Source organism: Pholcus phalangioides, unplaced genomic scaffold, assembly GCF_987345545.1.
Source record: "Pholcus phalangioides strain wild (caught in Gottingen) unplaced genomic scaffold, Ppha-v1.0 ptg000002l_1, whole genome shotgun sequence".
In the NCBI taxonomy this organism is placed as follows: Eukaryota; Metazoa; Arthropoda; class Arachnida; order Araneae; family Pholcidae; genus Pholcus; species Pholcus phalangioides.
In genome coordinates this window covers 8,312,101-8,328,112 of record NW_028301595.1, presented here as the reverse complement: position 1 = coordinate 8,328,112, position 16,012 = coordinate 8,312,101, and the positions used below count along the sequence as shown (strand labels likewise).

General features: G+C 34.3%; 1 protein-coding gene across 1 annotated transcript in view; it reads left to right on the top strand.

Moving 5' to 3' along the window:
• LOC149089337 (calpain-15-like) overlaps nucleotides 1-10,723 on the top strand; it is a 46,733-nt gene extending 36,010 nt beyond the window's left edge. The window contains exons 10-13 of the mRNA XM_089238033.1: nucleotides 941-1,137; nucleotides 4,408-4,553; nucleotides 7,650-7,828; nucleotides 8,881-10,723. Of these exons, the coding sequence (XP_089094159.1) occupies nucleotides 941-1,137; nucleotides 4,408-4,553; nucleotides 7,650-7,828; nucleotides 8,881-9,058 (700 nt within the window). The 3' untranslated portion in view covers nucleotides 9,059-10,723. The remainder of the gene's footprint in view (nucleotides 1-940; nucleotides 1,138-4,407; nucleotides 4,554-7,649; nucleotides 7,829-8,880) is intronic.
• Nucleotides 10,724-16,012: the final 5,289 nt, after the last annotated feature.

Genomic DNA, 16,012 nt, shown 5'->3' with positions numbered 1-16,012 from the left:
ATCCTGAATTTGCTGCTCCAAAACTGCTCCGAATCCCATATTTTGCTGCTCCAAATAATGAATCTTGCTGCTCCAAAGTGGACTTAGTCACTTCCCACCCCTGTAATTGCATAAATGCTAACCATTTAGGATGAAAATTATTTGTATATAAACTCAAATAATGTCAGTGAAATAAATTAAGCAAAAATTTATGCATGTTCAGCATGTCATATACTCTAATAAATTTCCGAAATTCCTCAAAAGATTCGAAAAACTATTTCCATGCAGTATTAAATTTTAATTATGCTCTGCAAAGCTTATTTTGTTCTCAGCAATCTGAATAATGTACGTATAAAGTTTCTATGTAAGCTAATTTCAAAACCTTGCTTATACCATACTTATCTCGAGTCATCAAGGAGCTATAAGCGAACTCAACTGTCATTCTTTTTTCTTTATTTTTAATACTGTGGTGCCAAATATGTGTTAAGCTAATGTTCTTATTACTGTGGGTTGAATATCTCTGATATATGTTAATATAAGCTGATTTTTTTTTATTACTCTTACATTGAATCGAATATCTGTTTAAGTCAGTTTTTGTCAGCCCCAGAACCTTTAATAATATTTTAATGTTGAAATTTTTTCCCTTGATTCAAAGTTTCCTTCTTTCAAGTTGAAGTTTTTAGATATGAAATGAATAACACATATATATATTTTATACATACAGTCGAATCCCGTTTTAACGAATACCGTATAGTGAAAATCTCGTTTTAACGAACACTTTCCTAATCCCCAAAATATGTTCACATAGGAACAATGCTAGATAACCTGGAATTCCTTTATAACGAAATTTCATTTTAACAAAGTGATTCCTCCAGTCTTTTGGCGTTCTTTATAATTGGATTCAACTGTATATAGATACTTATACTATAGATATATGACAATTATATGCATTCTTTAACAGAAATGCAGAAAGATCCCAAAGATCTCAATTAGATTTATGTGTAGTCGTATTTCGTGCTATTGATCCTTCCCAAGGCCAGGTTGGAAATCTAGTGAAGCACAGCAAGAGGCAAGTGAGAGGATTTGTCGGATGTCACGCAATGCTGGAACCTGGAATCTATATTGTTGTATGCTTGGCATTCAATCATTGGCACACTAGTGAGTTGTTGTGTTGCTACACTCTATAATATTAACTCTCTTGCTCTCACAGCATTTGTGTTTTTCTAACACAAAAAAAATCTTGCTTTATTTTAGAAAATTTCAAGGTTTTATTCAAAAATTTCTTGGGTGCCTATTTTTTGGGTCTAGGATATCAAAATTTTGAATGTAAATGTCATTGTTCATATAAAAAAATGTAGTTATGCAATGTCTCATAGTAGGGTCTGCTGAATGGGAAAAGATATTGCTTTTATTTATGTAACATACTACAGCCATTAGGAGAGAATCCTCATTTTCGATATACATACGGAAAATGTTATTCAGGTTAGCTGGGATTACTTAATTTGCGTCAAATAACAAATTTCAAATGAGTTTAAAAGTAGTGTTGATATGTCAGCGTCAAATTCACTCAAGAATTATATATATTCACTATTAACCCCCTTAGATGGTCAGGGTAATTCGCCGACAATAGCCCCGGCGAATTATCCTGACCATCTAAGGGGGTTAATAGTGAATTTATAAAATTTTTGAGAGTGAATTTGAATAAATAAGATTATTAAACTGCCACCTCATTGGACCTTCTCCCTGTAGTGACAAGATATATTATATTGTATAGTGGTACCTGGTAATGAAACTAATTTGTTCCAGAATCATGTTCATTAACCGAAACTTTTGTTTGCTAAAACATGATTTACTATATGTTTCTATGGAAAATTGTTTCATTCTTTCCATGTAAGACCTAAAATTTAAAGATAAGTTTTACAACACACTCAAGAAGCACTGTAAAAGACAAAAAACTGATTGATGGTTAGAACTGACTTAAGGCACAATTGAATTTATGAGAATTTACAAGATGAGAATTTGAAGACCTTTTTATTTTACCTCCAGTATACAACCCAATTAGTGTTAGTGTCCACCTATTTGATGTGGTAAGCTGCATTTTCTGTCTTGCATTAGATGAACAAGTGCATTGAAAACATTCAGGTCTAGCCAACCTTTTTTTAATGCATTCTCTCTGAGCTTAATCTTTTGTTTTATATGAAACTTTTTAAAAAAACATTATGAATGAAAATTGAAGGTACATCTGTTAAGGGATTTAGAGGTGGACATAAATTAATTGAATTTCAAGTGATGGCAATCAGCATTAGAGTTGAAAAACAAAAGTCACTGGTTCCATGGACACGAGAACCTGCTGGTCCATTAAACAAAATCTGTTCTAAATAATTATAATTAATTTTCTCAAATATATCAGCATTTAGAAGAGATATATACAACCAAGAGGGTGCAAAAATCCATAAAAAATCCACTGCAGATAAGTGATTCTCCCATAAGAGATTCTTCCGTGACCACTGTACCACACAAAGGTTTTTACTACTAGTCCCACAGACCACCACAATTTATTTTCTCTGTGGTCCGATTATTTAATCAGCAACCTCAGACCAGCGAATCACCAATGATTTCAAATGCTGATGATGATCTGCTAGTATTTTTCAGTTGACAGCACAGCTGTGTCAGATTAGTACATGCATATAAATGTTAATCATGAAAATGTTTGTTAGCCGAATCTGCATTTCTCAGCAGAGGTAGAAGCATCACATAAACCTTTACTAGCCAAGAAATTGATAAGTTGAGGAATTTGTTGACCCTGTATTATAGTTGAGCTGAGGTAGATGTGTGGTTTTCTCATCTTGAACTGAAAAAAAAAAATTATCACCCATTCAGGTTTATAATTTTTGTTATCCTTCCTACCTTAATCTGCTGTCCTAGGTTTTCTCCCCCCATGTGTTGTGTAAATATTACTCTGCAGTCAAAAGTGAATACAATTGAGGCATTAAAAACATTCACTTCAGCAGTTTATTCACTTATTCGGTTTTGAAAGGTATAGGGCAGGGGTGGTCAATTTCTCCCTGTTAGAGGACCAATATAATGGCCAGCTGCAGCACCCCACCAGAAACAACACGTACGTGTATAAGCTGCCCTAGCGAAATGATCCAGAAAAGTTTCACATTTGTTTCCGCCATAAGTAATATGGTGAAATATATGCAATTTAATCATTAAAATTTGACCCTGGACTCCACTTCCTCATAAACTGATGCATATTCATTGATTTTCTGGTTCCCAGCTAATAAATGCAATGTAAAAAATTGCTGTTTCTCCTGCAAATTATTCTATCCAATTACATCCATAGTTTTAATTTTACAGAAAAAAACATTTTTTTATCTCATTTTTCTGCAATCATTTTTTCCTTATTCATGATTTGACAACCTGTGGGACCACACAGGTCGAATAGATGCTCAAGGAATCGATTCAAGCACTGGTAGACTTTGAGAGGAGTTTTATTATTGGGATGAAAAGCATGCCAAAGGTCAATCGTGTGGATAGTATTGACCATTCGGAATGAATGCGTAAGCACCAAGATAAGATGAACCAGCTTTGCATGGAACAAGCAGACTACACCCATAGATGTGAAAGGCTGTGCACATGCACCGTTACCTGGTGCTCCTGTATGCCCATATGATCACACAGAACCAGAGATTTGCAATACACGTATTCTTATTGCATGAGTTACCTTCTTTAAACAATGTCAATATTTTTATTTGAAAAAAAAGGGCAGGGCCGTAACTAGACTAGGGCGACCAGGGCCCAAACCGAATTGGGGGCCTCACAAATAATTATTTTATTTTGCATAATTTTTTCCTTTTAAAGACCCCCCCCCCCAAGAAAATATCTGCTGGCTTGTTTCTTGTTTTCTGTCTTCTGAATTAGAAGTGAAAGTGATTGGATCCCTGAATTTTGGTGGTATTTAAGTATCGTGTTGAAGGTCTACCTACTCTCTGCGAAAAGACTTTTCAAAATGTCTGAAAGTTAGAAACCACAGAAAACCAACTTCAGCCAACCATCACTGTGCAGCCTGCGAGGTTAAAATCTGTTTTTGAGATGCAAGTTCATCATGTTGCCTTGATGGATTTTTCAACTACAAACAATTACCCACCTAAGAGTGTTTTTATTCATTGCATTCTAGCCTTTTAATAATTATTTAATTAAGTAATTTTCTTTCAAACCGAGCTCATGACTATCCTGTCTGGATTATAATAAAAAATCAGATAAAATAGTTTTTTTTTAAATTTTATCTACTAAAAAATAAGGAACCAGCACAGGACTACAAAAAAATTGACTTTTTCCAGTTTATGCTCGTATCTGGTATCCATTTACACTAACTGTATGTCTTATCGCTGTCTGTTTGATCTTTTTTGTACCAATTTTTATCAGGTCTAAATAGTGTTGAACAATTTCCAAGATTCCTTCTGGCAATTCATAGCTCCAAGCGTCTTCTAGTTGAAAAAGTCTTACCAGTGCCACACATATTAGCTGATGCAATTATTTCATTAACACTATCAAAAGGCCAGCGTCATGAGGTAGTTACGTTTGGATTCAAAACAATCTTGATATTGAAAATAGCATACCATAATTTATCAGAATAAATGTGTTTGCGTATGTTTTTGGAGATGTAGTTTGTAGCAGGGTACAACTATTTAAATAAGCTTGATTTAAATCATTGATTTTTAAATTAAAAAATTTAAATTTCATTTTTCCCTTTTATTTAACTTTAATAATATTGAAATGGAAGTAACCTAGTATGGTATTCATGTTATTGAAATGTGGTCAAATTCTTGATTGAAATACAGGGGGTCCATAATTAAAAGACCCTATTTTAAAGCAGTCTACAGGCAAAACCAGTCATCAGAAAGTATGAGATTTTGTGGAGGACTTCATGAAGTGATGGGAATTTGTTTCTGGGAGAAAAAAATAGCTGCACGTATCGCCACCAGAGGGCGTTTCACTTGGAATACCTGTAGTATTCAATACATGTAAATTAATGTGATGTCACGCAGCAGCTGTTATAAAACCTAGAAACATTCGCGGAGATCTTGTGTCCTCAATGTGTTTGCTGCTCACATTGACAATAAGTTTAAGAGATCATGCTTTCTTGGTCAAATTGTTTTACCAAAACAGCAATTCCACAGTAACTGCTCTACGGAAATATCAGACTTGGAAGAGGATTTGAAAAGGCCCAATGAATGTTGAAACCTTTGGAGTATATGATAATGGAATTTGAAACCACAGGATCATTGGCTGTTCGTCCCAGAAGAGGAAGAAAACTCCCTTTCTATAGACACAGTAGGAGGTTTTGCTTCAGGTGGGAAGAGTCAGGTATGTAGCGTCAGGTATGTAGCACAGGTGTTGGATAGACCAAGTTCATCTGTCCATGAAGATCATGTGGAATATCCTCCGATAATATTCGTACAAAATTTCACTTGTGCAGTGGTTGCTTCCACATTGAGGTCGATTCAGAATGGCCTTGGAATATCCTCTGGACAGACAAAGCATATTTTCCCTTGGATGGTGCAGTCAATACTCACTGCCGAATTTGGGAACCAGAAAATCTGCAAGCTATCTCAGAGGTTCCATTGCATTCACCAAAAGTGACAGTATGGTGTGAATTTACTGCATCATTTATTCTCTGTCCCTACTTCTACGAGAAGTTGCGTTCTACAGATCCAGTGACATGTTCAATCACCGGGAAGTGATATGCATTGCGGTTACAGAACGAAATTGTTCCGGCTATGCAAGAATGTCACTGCCTTGCAGACACAATCTTTATGCAAGGCGGAGCTCCTCCATACATTGCAGTATGTGTTAAGAATGTTCTTAAAACACATTTTATAGAAGAACATGTCATTCGGCACTTCCCTAATCTATGGCCTCCCTGATCACCAGACCTTAATCCATGAGATTTTTGGGGGCATTTTAAATGTATGGTAAGTCGTGACAATCCGAGAACTTCACCTGACCTTAAAGGCAACATTTCAGGACTTGTGCTGAACATTTCCCCACATACACTTCGGTCAATTATGGAACATGCCATCTTGCGATTTCACATGGTATCTGAAAATGATGGCCATCATATGGCACATGTTTTGTTGCAGTAACAATTATAAAAATGTTTAACAATTGTTAAAATTTTAAACATTTGCCTAAATGTGTCAAAACGTCCTCTGGTGGCGACATGCTTAACTACTTTTTTTTCTTTTTTTTCCTCCGAAACAAATTCCCATCACTTCATGAAGTGCTCCACAAAATTTCACAATTTTCTGATAACAGGTTTTGCCTGTAGGCTACTTTAAAATAGGGCCTTTTAATTATGGACGTCCTGTATATATAAGTTCTGGTAAATATAGACTTGAGCCTAATCTCAAGATGCATTACAGGAAGATAGCTGTTCATAAAGATCTCATAATTTTATGCATGGCAAACATTGCAGAAAATATAAGACGTGAAACTTGTAGATATAATTGTACTGCATTACAATGGGACATTATGGTTTCCTTGATAAAAAAAGAAATTATTTTTTGTGCAAATCCTTGAAGATTTAAAATAATAATAGATGTTGTACCAACATAAATACAATTAAATAAACTTGAAATTTTTATATGAAAAGTGAAAAAGTTAAGAGTTTGCTTCTTTTTTTACCAAAATTCATCAAATCTGTGGAAGAATGAAAATGTAAATTATATGCAACATCATGCATGTAGGAAACACATCATAATAAATGCATCAATTGCGTAAGAAACAATCTTGTCAATATAGAATATGTTTTTCATTTAGTTGATGCGGAATGATCCTTTGGTTGTACATCAAGTGAATCAAAAAGCCTGCACTATATATGATACTGAGTTGAAATCACTGTTCATTTACTTTGGGGGGGGGGGGGAAGCCCTCAAGGTTTTTCTGTACTCGATAAATGTTAATCCATTACTAAATGTTAATTCTGGCTCAATTACCTTTCATGTTGCGTAAACATAGATTTTTGGTGTTCTTGCTTGTAGTTCGCTTTTTTATTGTTTGTTTCTTATTAGTTTATTCATTAATGCTGAATCAAATTTAAGAAATTCAATGAAAAAATATGCATTCGTAACATAGACGGAGATAAACTCGGAAGTCTGGGTAGGCACGATGATGATGATGTCAATTCATCTATACATATATGCATTAGATCAGTCGACTTCACCTTTGATGCTAACCCCCCCACGTCCTAAGTATCTCCACCCATGTTTCATAATGATTAACAAGTTTTGTTCTAATTAATAAGTAGCAGTTCATTTAAATAAGAAAATCTGATTTTTAAATTAAAAAATCTAATTTAACACTTCATATGTGGGCAATTTTCAGCTGCAGTGGATTTTTATTCTTTTTTTATTATAAGGCAGAATTTTTATTATTTTTCTATGGCAACACTGGCTCAATATATCACCCCCCCCCCCCCACAATATACTCAACCCCCTTTATTTTATTTTTTTTAAGCAATGTAATTAGAAAAAGGGAAGAGAGAGAGGAAAAGATTTGGATAAAAAAATTAAGTTTTTTTAAGGCTTTATAGAGAGATAAATATTAAATTTTTTAAATTTTGTTAATAAATTCATTTTCCTAACCAATTTTGTTTTTATGCTCAGGGAAGAGAAGGAATGACAGCATATTACTTGACAAAGGGATGGGCTGGCCTTGTTGTTGTCCTCGAAAATAGACTTCCTGATCGGTGCATACAAGTGATATGTGATTGTTCCGAGAGCATGAATGTTGTGTCTACCAGAGCTACATTGAGAACGGTGGACAGCATACCTCCACTACACAGGTACAAACTCTGATTTTTTTCTCTTCTTTCAATTAGATAAATGTTTTTTATACGTCTCTGATAGGGTTTTTTTCTGAATTATCACAGCTTAAAATATATTCAAATTTGATTGCATGTCTTAAAAAATCTGAACACATATTTTCTATTATACTTTTTTGATGTTCTGCTCGTATCTGTTTATTCTATTAATTTCTATATAAACAGTTAAGATATTCTAATAATCTGAATACAGTAGGACCCAAATTTAGCAAAGGGGGGGGGCGGATTAAGATCAATGAAAATGCTTGCTAAATCCATTTTTGAATCAAAAAATCTAATTTTGGAAATCAAGTGCTTATAGAAAGCATGTATAAAATGATACAGTGTAACTCCAATTATCCTGATCAATTGGGACCAGACCCCATTCAGATAATTGAATATCTTAATAATTAGATAATTCATGAAAAAAATATTTCTAAGTAAAAAAAAACAAAATTTTCTTTAGCATGTAATGTAATTTAATGACTAGAAAACAGTTTGGTTTCCATTTTTGTACTCACATTCTGTATAAATGTATCATTGTGGGAACATATCAATTCAATAAAAATTGGTTGTTTTGCAGTCTCTGCTCATTTCCGTGTAGCAAAAGCAATTAGGATAAATGGAGATCTGGATAATTGGAGTTCTACTGTATTTATATTTTATGTGTTTAGTATTTTTAGATACTTACACTCTCTCTAGGTTAGTCATTCTAGTGGTCTGGATTTTTTTAAACACAATTTCTCTTTAAAATTCTAAACAAAGAACAGCCTTGCATGTATCGGTAACAAGAAGGTTTTCTTCTTTGAAAGCTCTCCTGGTTTCGAGATTTTTAAGAGGTTCCTTGGAACCCCAGGGTCCCGCAGAGTACCAGTTGGAAATCCCTGATCTGTGGGTTAATATAATCAATCATGTGATATGTTTACCCGAAACTTTCACGAATGTGATGTAATTTTTTTTTTCAGTTATGTGAATTCAATGTCTATTCCTTAAATAATTTTCTAATTTTTATTATTCCTTCTATGCATATCCAGGCAAGTTATAATCATCTTGACTCAGCTTGAAGGCAGTGGCGGGTTTTCGATAGCTCATCGTCTCACACACAGGGTGTCATATGGTGGTGGACTGCATGACTGGGGACCACCAGGCACCAACCACGTACCACCTATAGACAGAAAGGTCTTTGGTCTCCACGCTCCTCGACCGCTCTGAATTTTTAAAGTGGGAGTAGATCAAAAATATTCACTCCGAAAATAATAATAATAAATGTGTGTTTGTATGTAAATGTGTGAAGTCATGACCACCTCAATGTGATATATGAAATATTCTGAATTTAAAAAAAATGTTGTTTCCTTCACTTTTCCATTGTACAACATGATGTATAATTTGTGTATGTGTGTGTATGTCCAGAAACGAGATGCACGTGACATTTTTGTCTCAATTTTCATGGTGCATGCAATCAGTGTTTGATCTCGTTTATCGAATCATCTTTTCTTTCATGCACAAGGATCATCGTTGAGATTTGTATTCTGTAAATATAGAATGCTGAAGCGTTTATTCACATGCGTTCTGGAAGTAGTAGCGGAGAGATTTCCTGGAGTTTTCGATGATAACTTCCTGGTGATAATTAAAACGTTGTGTATCTTTTCTTTTTATTTGAAGTCATTTATGTATTATTATTTCACAAATTCTCTCTCACACTGCCAGAAGTTGTGAAAAATGGGAAAACAAACTTTGAACCATTTCTCCTTCCTCTTTGAATCTCAATATACAGCATCTCATTTTACTTGAATGTTTTTTAATACATGTTTCCGTGTCTGTATTTGTTTATGTATACTTATGTTGAGCTTTGAATTTTAATTTTGGTAATAGCACTGGAACAAACGATTCTGTAGTCTGATTTTTTTTGTTGTGGTATAAACTTCAGATAACAAAGCTATGTCATTATTGCATTTATTATTTTTTTTTGTTTTATTTTATGAGTTTTATTTTCTCAGTGACTTTTTTTGTACTTTTTAACTGCATAAATGAGACTATTGATTGATGTTTTTTAACCCTTTCCACGAAATAATAGCAATAAGCTTCCTTATGATTTTAAGCAGTAAATGAGTATAAAGTAATGGGAATAGAGCAGTTTTTCAAAGTGTGTGTCATGGTTTCTAGGGGCATCAGCAACCTTTATGTGGGGCATCGTGGCGAGTTTGAAATATTGATTTGTGCACCTATTTATGCTTTGAAGTGGTTCTTTTATACAGGAAAATATCTATTAATCTATTCTGAGGAGCCGCAGATGAATCATGAATTGGCCAAGGGAGCCGTGGTTGACAAACGTTTGTGAACCACTGGTATAGGCAAAAGTGTTACATTGAGAGAGGGATTGACTTCACAAAATATTTGGGCTTGCTAATGTTAAAATAAGGAGGCAAATATCTTGTTAATGCCACTTAAAGGGTTAAGATCCATCTGAAATCAGTGATGAAATGTACTGTCTTAAGTCTATTGCTGACTACTGTTGTATTCAGATTCTAGGATGCTCATTTTTTATTCTCATGCTTAATGGATATGCAGAGTGTATAGGAAAGTCCCTTGGACCTGAAATAACTTGCAAACAAAGAGAGCTCCACAGCTATACAACTCCTCACAAGGAAAGGGTCCTAAGGAAGACATCTTTAAAAAGTTTTAAAAAATTACCAATTATTCTACTCATTAAAATATGTACAGAAATACAAAAAAATGGTGGAATTGTTATAGGTCATGTAAAAAAATTATGTAAATATTAATATTTTGAAGGCCAGTAGAGGCAGACAATAAATTTAAAAAAATCCTGCAACCCTAGAGTAACATCATTCAAACAACACATGGTCAGGTACAGCTCAGAAAAAGAAAGAGGAAAAAAAGAAGGAAGAAAATAAAAATGAAAGGGCTAGAGTGTGTAAAGAATGGGAATTTTTTTTATATATAGATATATCACCAACAGCCAACTGTTGTCATTTATAATGATTCTTTTTGCGGCTTTAATAATCACATTCCACAGCTAATTTTTTTGTTTTTGCGTGTTTCTAGGTGAGATGAATATACTTAAACTTTTGCATAGTATTTTTAAGACACCTTGTGACCTTTTCCTTGTCAGTTAACTATGTGGTAAAGTACCTTTTCTTGAAGAGATGCAAAAATAGAAAAACAAAAAAAAACAGCAACATGTAAAAGAATGATTGGGGAAGAGATGCACAAAGTTTTTTTATTCACCTCCCCAATTATTTTTTAAAGCTCTGTTTTTTTTGTTTTTTCATCTGGTCAATTGCTCTCCATTCGCAAACAATTTCATATCTGAAGAGCTCGTCTATGTACTGTGTATATGCGGGAAAGAAAAAAAGAAACGATGTTGTCAATTATTTTTTATAGAGTAAAAGTTTGTTGTAACTAGTATGATTTATAACAATACTCTTGCTATTACAAGTGTGATTTTCAAAAAAGATAATGCTGAAGTTACCTATTGCTGATACAAAATGTGAAGTCTGTTATGACGGCAATTTTTTTTTTTGCGCAATGGTGAGCTATTATAACAATTGTCTGTTTTTATAAATTAGTTAAAATATCTTTTCTTTTCTTGCAAGAAATACGAATACAAGGCCACAATGGGCAAAATGCTCAACAAGGTGGCTGAGAAAAAGATGCTGCTAACAAATATGGATGTCATATGCTTCTAAAATACAGCAACCCAATTAAATATGCAATCTAAAAAGAATGGCAAAAAATGTGCAAATCTTTCCTGGAAGCTTTAATTATCAGCAACTATTTCAAGTTTCTTTTTTTTTTTTATGAGGTCTGTGAAAAATGTTGAGGATAGTATTTCTCCTTTAACAAAATTCTAAATTTTCTATTTGGGTGAATGTATGTCAATTTTTTAAAGATCATACAGTGGGCTCTCTATAATCAGGCCATGCACCAGTCCGGCCTGATTGGTCGGTCTTGAGTAATCTGGCATTTTCAGGATGGCTGCCTTTGTGTGTGGGATGAAGAAAATGTGTTATTACTTGTGTCCAGGGCCAGACTAGAATGGGGGGTTCTTCCTAACTTCACAGGAAGAGTAAAAAATTTATGGGACGACCCATCGAATAACACGCAAAAGGAGGCTCATTTTTTATCTAGAGATTGTTGCCGATTTTTTTTCTTCCCAAAAGCTGTAACAGGTGGGGATATGATGTTTGCAATCTAAAACTATCAAAAAGTAATTTTCGAAAAAAATTAATGAAGATTTCATTATAAAGTGACAATGTGTTGTTTAAATTTTTGGGCCTCCCAAAATCATCAGGTTCTGGGCAGATGCCCCACTTGCCCAAGCAAAAACCGGGCCATGTGCATGTCTGTGCACAGTTTACATTATTTAATTTTTTTTTATTCAACTGCTTTTCAATAATCCAGCGATTTCAGTGATCTGGCATAACTGGTCAGATATGCGTTGGATTATCGAGAGTCTACTGTATTACCCAGTTATTTCATGTATCAATAAGAAGTATGGGATTCAAGCCTTTGGCCCAGGTCTTCTTTGATCACCTGCTTACATCTCTTCACTGTGAGAGAGCGGCTGGCCATGATCTGGTTAGGAGGAGTCGCAAATCCTCGCATCTAAAATACAGTATTAAAAATGCTCAAATGCTCGAGGATCACTAGTTGAATTTTATTGTTTCTAGTCTGCAACTAGTTGATCGCAGGATCTTTTTTCTGACGATTTTTCTTCAAAAATCCTTGTGGTACAAGCTTATAAGATATGAATTATAAAGATATTTGCTACTTTTTAATTATAAAAGTTGGTTATGATATTATAGCGAGCAAAATGTTATTTTTGGTGATGATAATATTGGAAGACGAAATAACAGAAGTTTGTTTCACATATTAGAATCCATCTTTGGTAAGAGCAAAAAAGTCATAAAAGTAGCTTTGCCAGTTTTAAGTTTGCTTATCGACCCTCTTTCTAATTTAAATGAATGCTAATCACTACAAGATTAGCATTCAGGTTTCATAAAATGCGGCTCTTCTGTATTTCCGTGATAAGAATTATGAATAGAGATATGTGAAAGTCCTGATTTCTTTTTCCTAACTTTCAAATTGTTCTAGATTTAGATAAAATTTATTTAATTTGTGTAATTCAGTATTTCGAAGTGAAATTTTATTTCAGAGTATTTTGAGCTACTTTTCGGAATGCATTCAGAAAATGCTTTTCCCTTGTGTAATGTCACCAACCTGTATTTCTGCTCGGCTGGGTGAGAGAATACTAATTCGTATCATTTAATAGACTTCATAACAACCTGAAGTTTTTGGCCAATTCTGAATGGCTGTGCCCAATATCAAGATTCAAAACACGTGCATGTATAGTCCTTGAAGCACAAGATGAGAAGTCACATTGGACGGGTCTAATCTGTTACGTAAAGCTATTTCGCATCAAGACTTGCTAGTCTGCGACAGCTTACACGAGATGAAAAAGCTCAGACGCTTCTTCCTTAAGTGATCATTCACCTGTAGCTCCATTTTTTTTCTTTAATAAATAATGTGATAAACACGTATTCTCAAGAGATCTTTACGATCTGTCCAGGGAATTTGTTAGTGTGTTAGTAGACATCCGTGCTCGAATCAAGATTCGAGCCCAGACCTGAACAGTCAGAAGCTAGCTCCCTAACTACTGGACTGCCAGGCCACAAACCTATAAGAATCCTACTTCCTACTGAAAGTTCATATTTTCACTATCTACCCATGGCTACCTTACTCTAGTGATTATTTGACCCTTGCTCATTCCCTCTAGTGAAAATTTACAGGCGGCTTCTAGGGGAAAAAATTGTCCAACAGGACTTGTAGCCAAGTCGCATCTCGTGCTTGAAGGACTATGCAGTAGGTGGCAGCATTAACCCCGTGACTTTTTTTTTTTTGCCCCGCCTTCCCATTCAAACGGGGGGTCATCAACTAGCTGTGGTTAGAAAAATCATTGTCAAAGAGCATTTATGAGAGATATTGATGCAGGAATATATATTAAGTGGCACTTTTGAAGTTGTTTATTTTTATATTTTCCACAGCTGTCATTCGAGTAATAAGATTCTCTCTCAGGCTAAGAGACCATCGTGAGTTTGAATATAAATGTCCTTAGCCAGAGCGAATCTTATTTACTCTTTGGAAATGTTTGTTTTGTTTTTTTAATCTTATTATTTCATTTTTTTTTCTACCCATTATATTGTCGTAAACGTTGTGTGTGTATATGTATGTGTATATATATATGATGTACTTTTTATATTACTCAAGGAAACACAAAAAAGCATCTCATTTTTTTTTCGATGTATAGACATAGTTTTTATGGAAACACGTGATTTGTTTTGCATGAATGCATGTCTTACCAAGTGTGACTTTTGGGTTATTTTTTTTATTAGTAATTTGTTTCGGATAAGATAGAAGCACGGTGTCTTCTATTTCAGGTTTACATGTGTGTATGTATGTGTGTATATATTTTCTAGGCTGATTTATCATGCACTTGTTTTCAGTTTAACTGTTCTAGTCATTTTGAAACATAAATATGTTTCTTCAGATTATTTAGAAATTCTTATAAGATCATTCAGAAAGTAATCGCCCAGAGTCTTGTTTTCGATGCTTACTGAATACATAACAGTAAGAGTTATTCTGATTCGGATGAACATTGCTTGTTCTGGACATTTGTTAAGTGTAAGCGAATAATGTTTTGGCGATAAAAATTCACCCCCTAAAAAATGTCCTCCTATCAACCCCTTTCAGTTGGTGCCTTTTGCGGCTGCATAGTTCACAGGATTCATGGTTCAACCCTGGATGTTCATGCTGGTTATAATTAAACTGACCTTTCTCAGACCTATGTGTAGAGCCTGTTCTTGTCCACGTATTCCATTGGAACTTGGTATACTCATAATCGGGGCTGGACAAATTGGGAAAAAAAAAAAAAAAAAAAATTTAGGCAACAGAAAAATTTTTAGGCGCAAAAAAAAATTTTTATTCGAAGTAAAAGATTCAAAATAATGTTTCTTTTGACTTTTTCAGGGCATAGTGACCCTCTTTCATGTTGGAAGATATTCTGATATGAATTTTAAACATTTTGTGCTGCTCTCAGCTTGCAATTTTGTTACTTCACAAAGAAAATTTTAGGTGTCAATACCAATTTTTTAGTCGCCATGGAGACCTGGGATTTGTCCAGCCCTACTTGAAAAATAAACCCAGTGGAAAATAAAACAAATAAAAAAAAATGGTTCAAATTTTGACCACCAAATAAAAAAGTGGCTCATAAAAACAAGCAACACAAATTATACATAAAACTTCATTTAGTCGCCACATTTGTTCAATGTGCTGCTTTCTCTCAATCACATGCATTATAGCATATTCGCCAGTGGTGCAAATGGTTTCTTGAGGAATTGCAGCAATACATGGTGTTATATTTGCTTTCCAATTAGGCAGTCTTTATGCTTCCTCAGTAGACCCAATCTTTTGGACATGCCCCCACAACCAGAAGTCATACAGATTCGAATCCAAAGAATGAGGCGGCCATGATTTCCGAAAATGTCTTGGAATTGACTGAACATCTCCAAAGTGAGCATGAAGCAGTTCTTTCACTTGTTGGCCATTCTTGCATGAAGGCAGTAGTCTTTCAACATTCTACTTCTTATGAGGGAGGAATGACTTGCTGCTGTAGAAGTTTACAGTAACCAGTACTTGCGACTTAACACCTTTTAGGACGTTGAGGGTTCATGTTTGAGCATATGATTGACACAAATGAATGCATACTCAACTAATGCCGTGATTAAATGAAGTTTTATGTTTCCAATTTGCGTTTCTTGTTGCTCCACTTTTTCACGTGGTAGTTAGAAATTTGAACTTTTGTCGTTTGTAGCTTTCTTTTGCCCATCCTGTACATTTTAGGAATGGAGTTGGGTGTCATATATTGAGTATTATCCAAATATATTTTGTATTTCTGATGCATAAATATTCGGTTGAGAAAAAAAAATAGATTGAAGTTTCAGTTTTTGTATCTAAGAGCTTATCCTATTTGCAAAAAAAAAAATTGTAACGGCTATTTCTGAACAAATTTAGGAATTTTCAAAGCTCTCAAATCATTTGCCCGTTAACTTCTGTTTTGCTTTTGTATATTTTTTGGAGGAGAAGCGA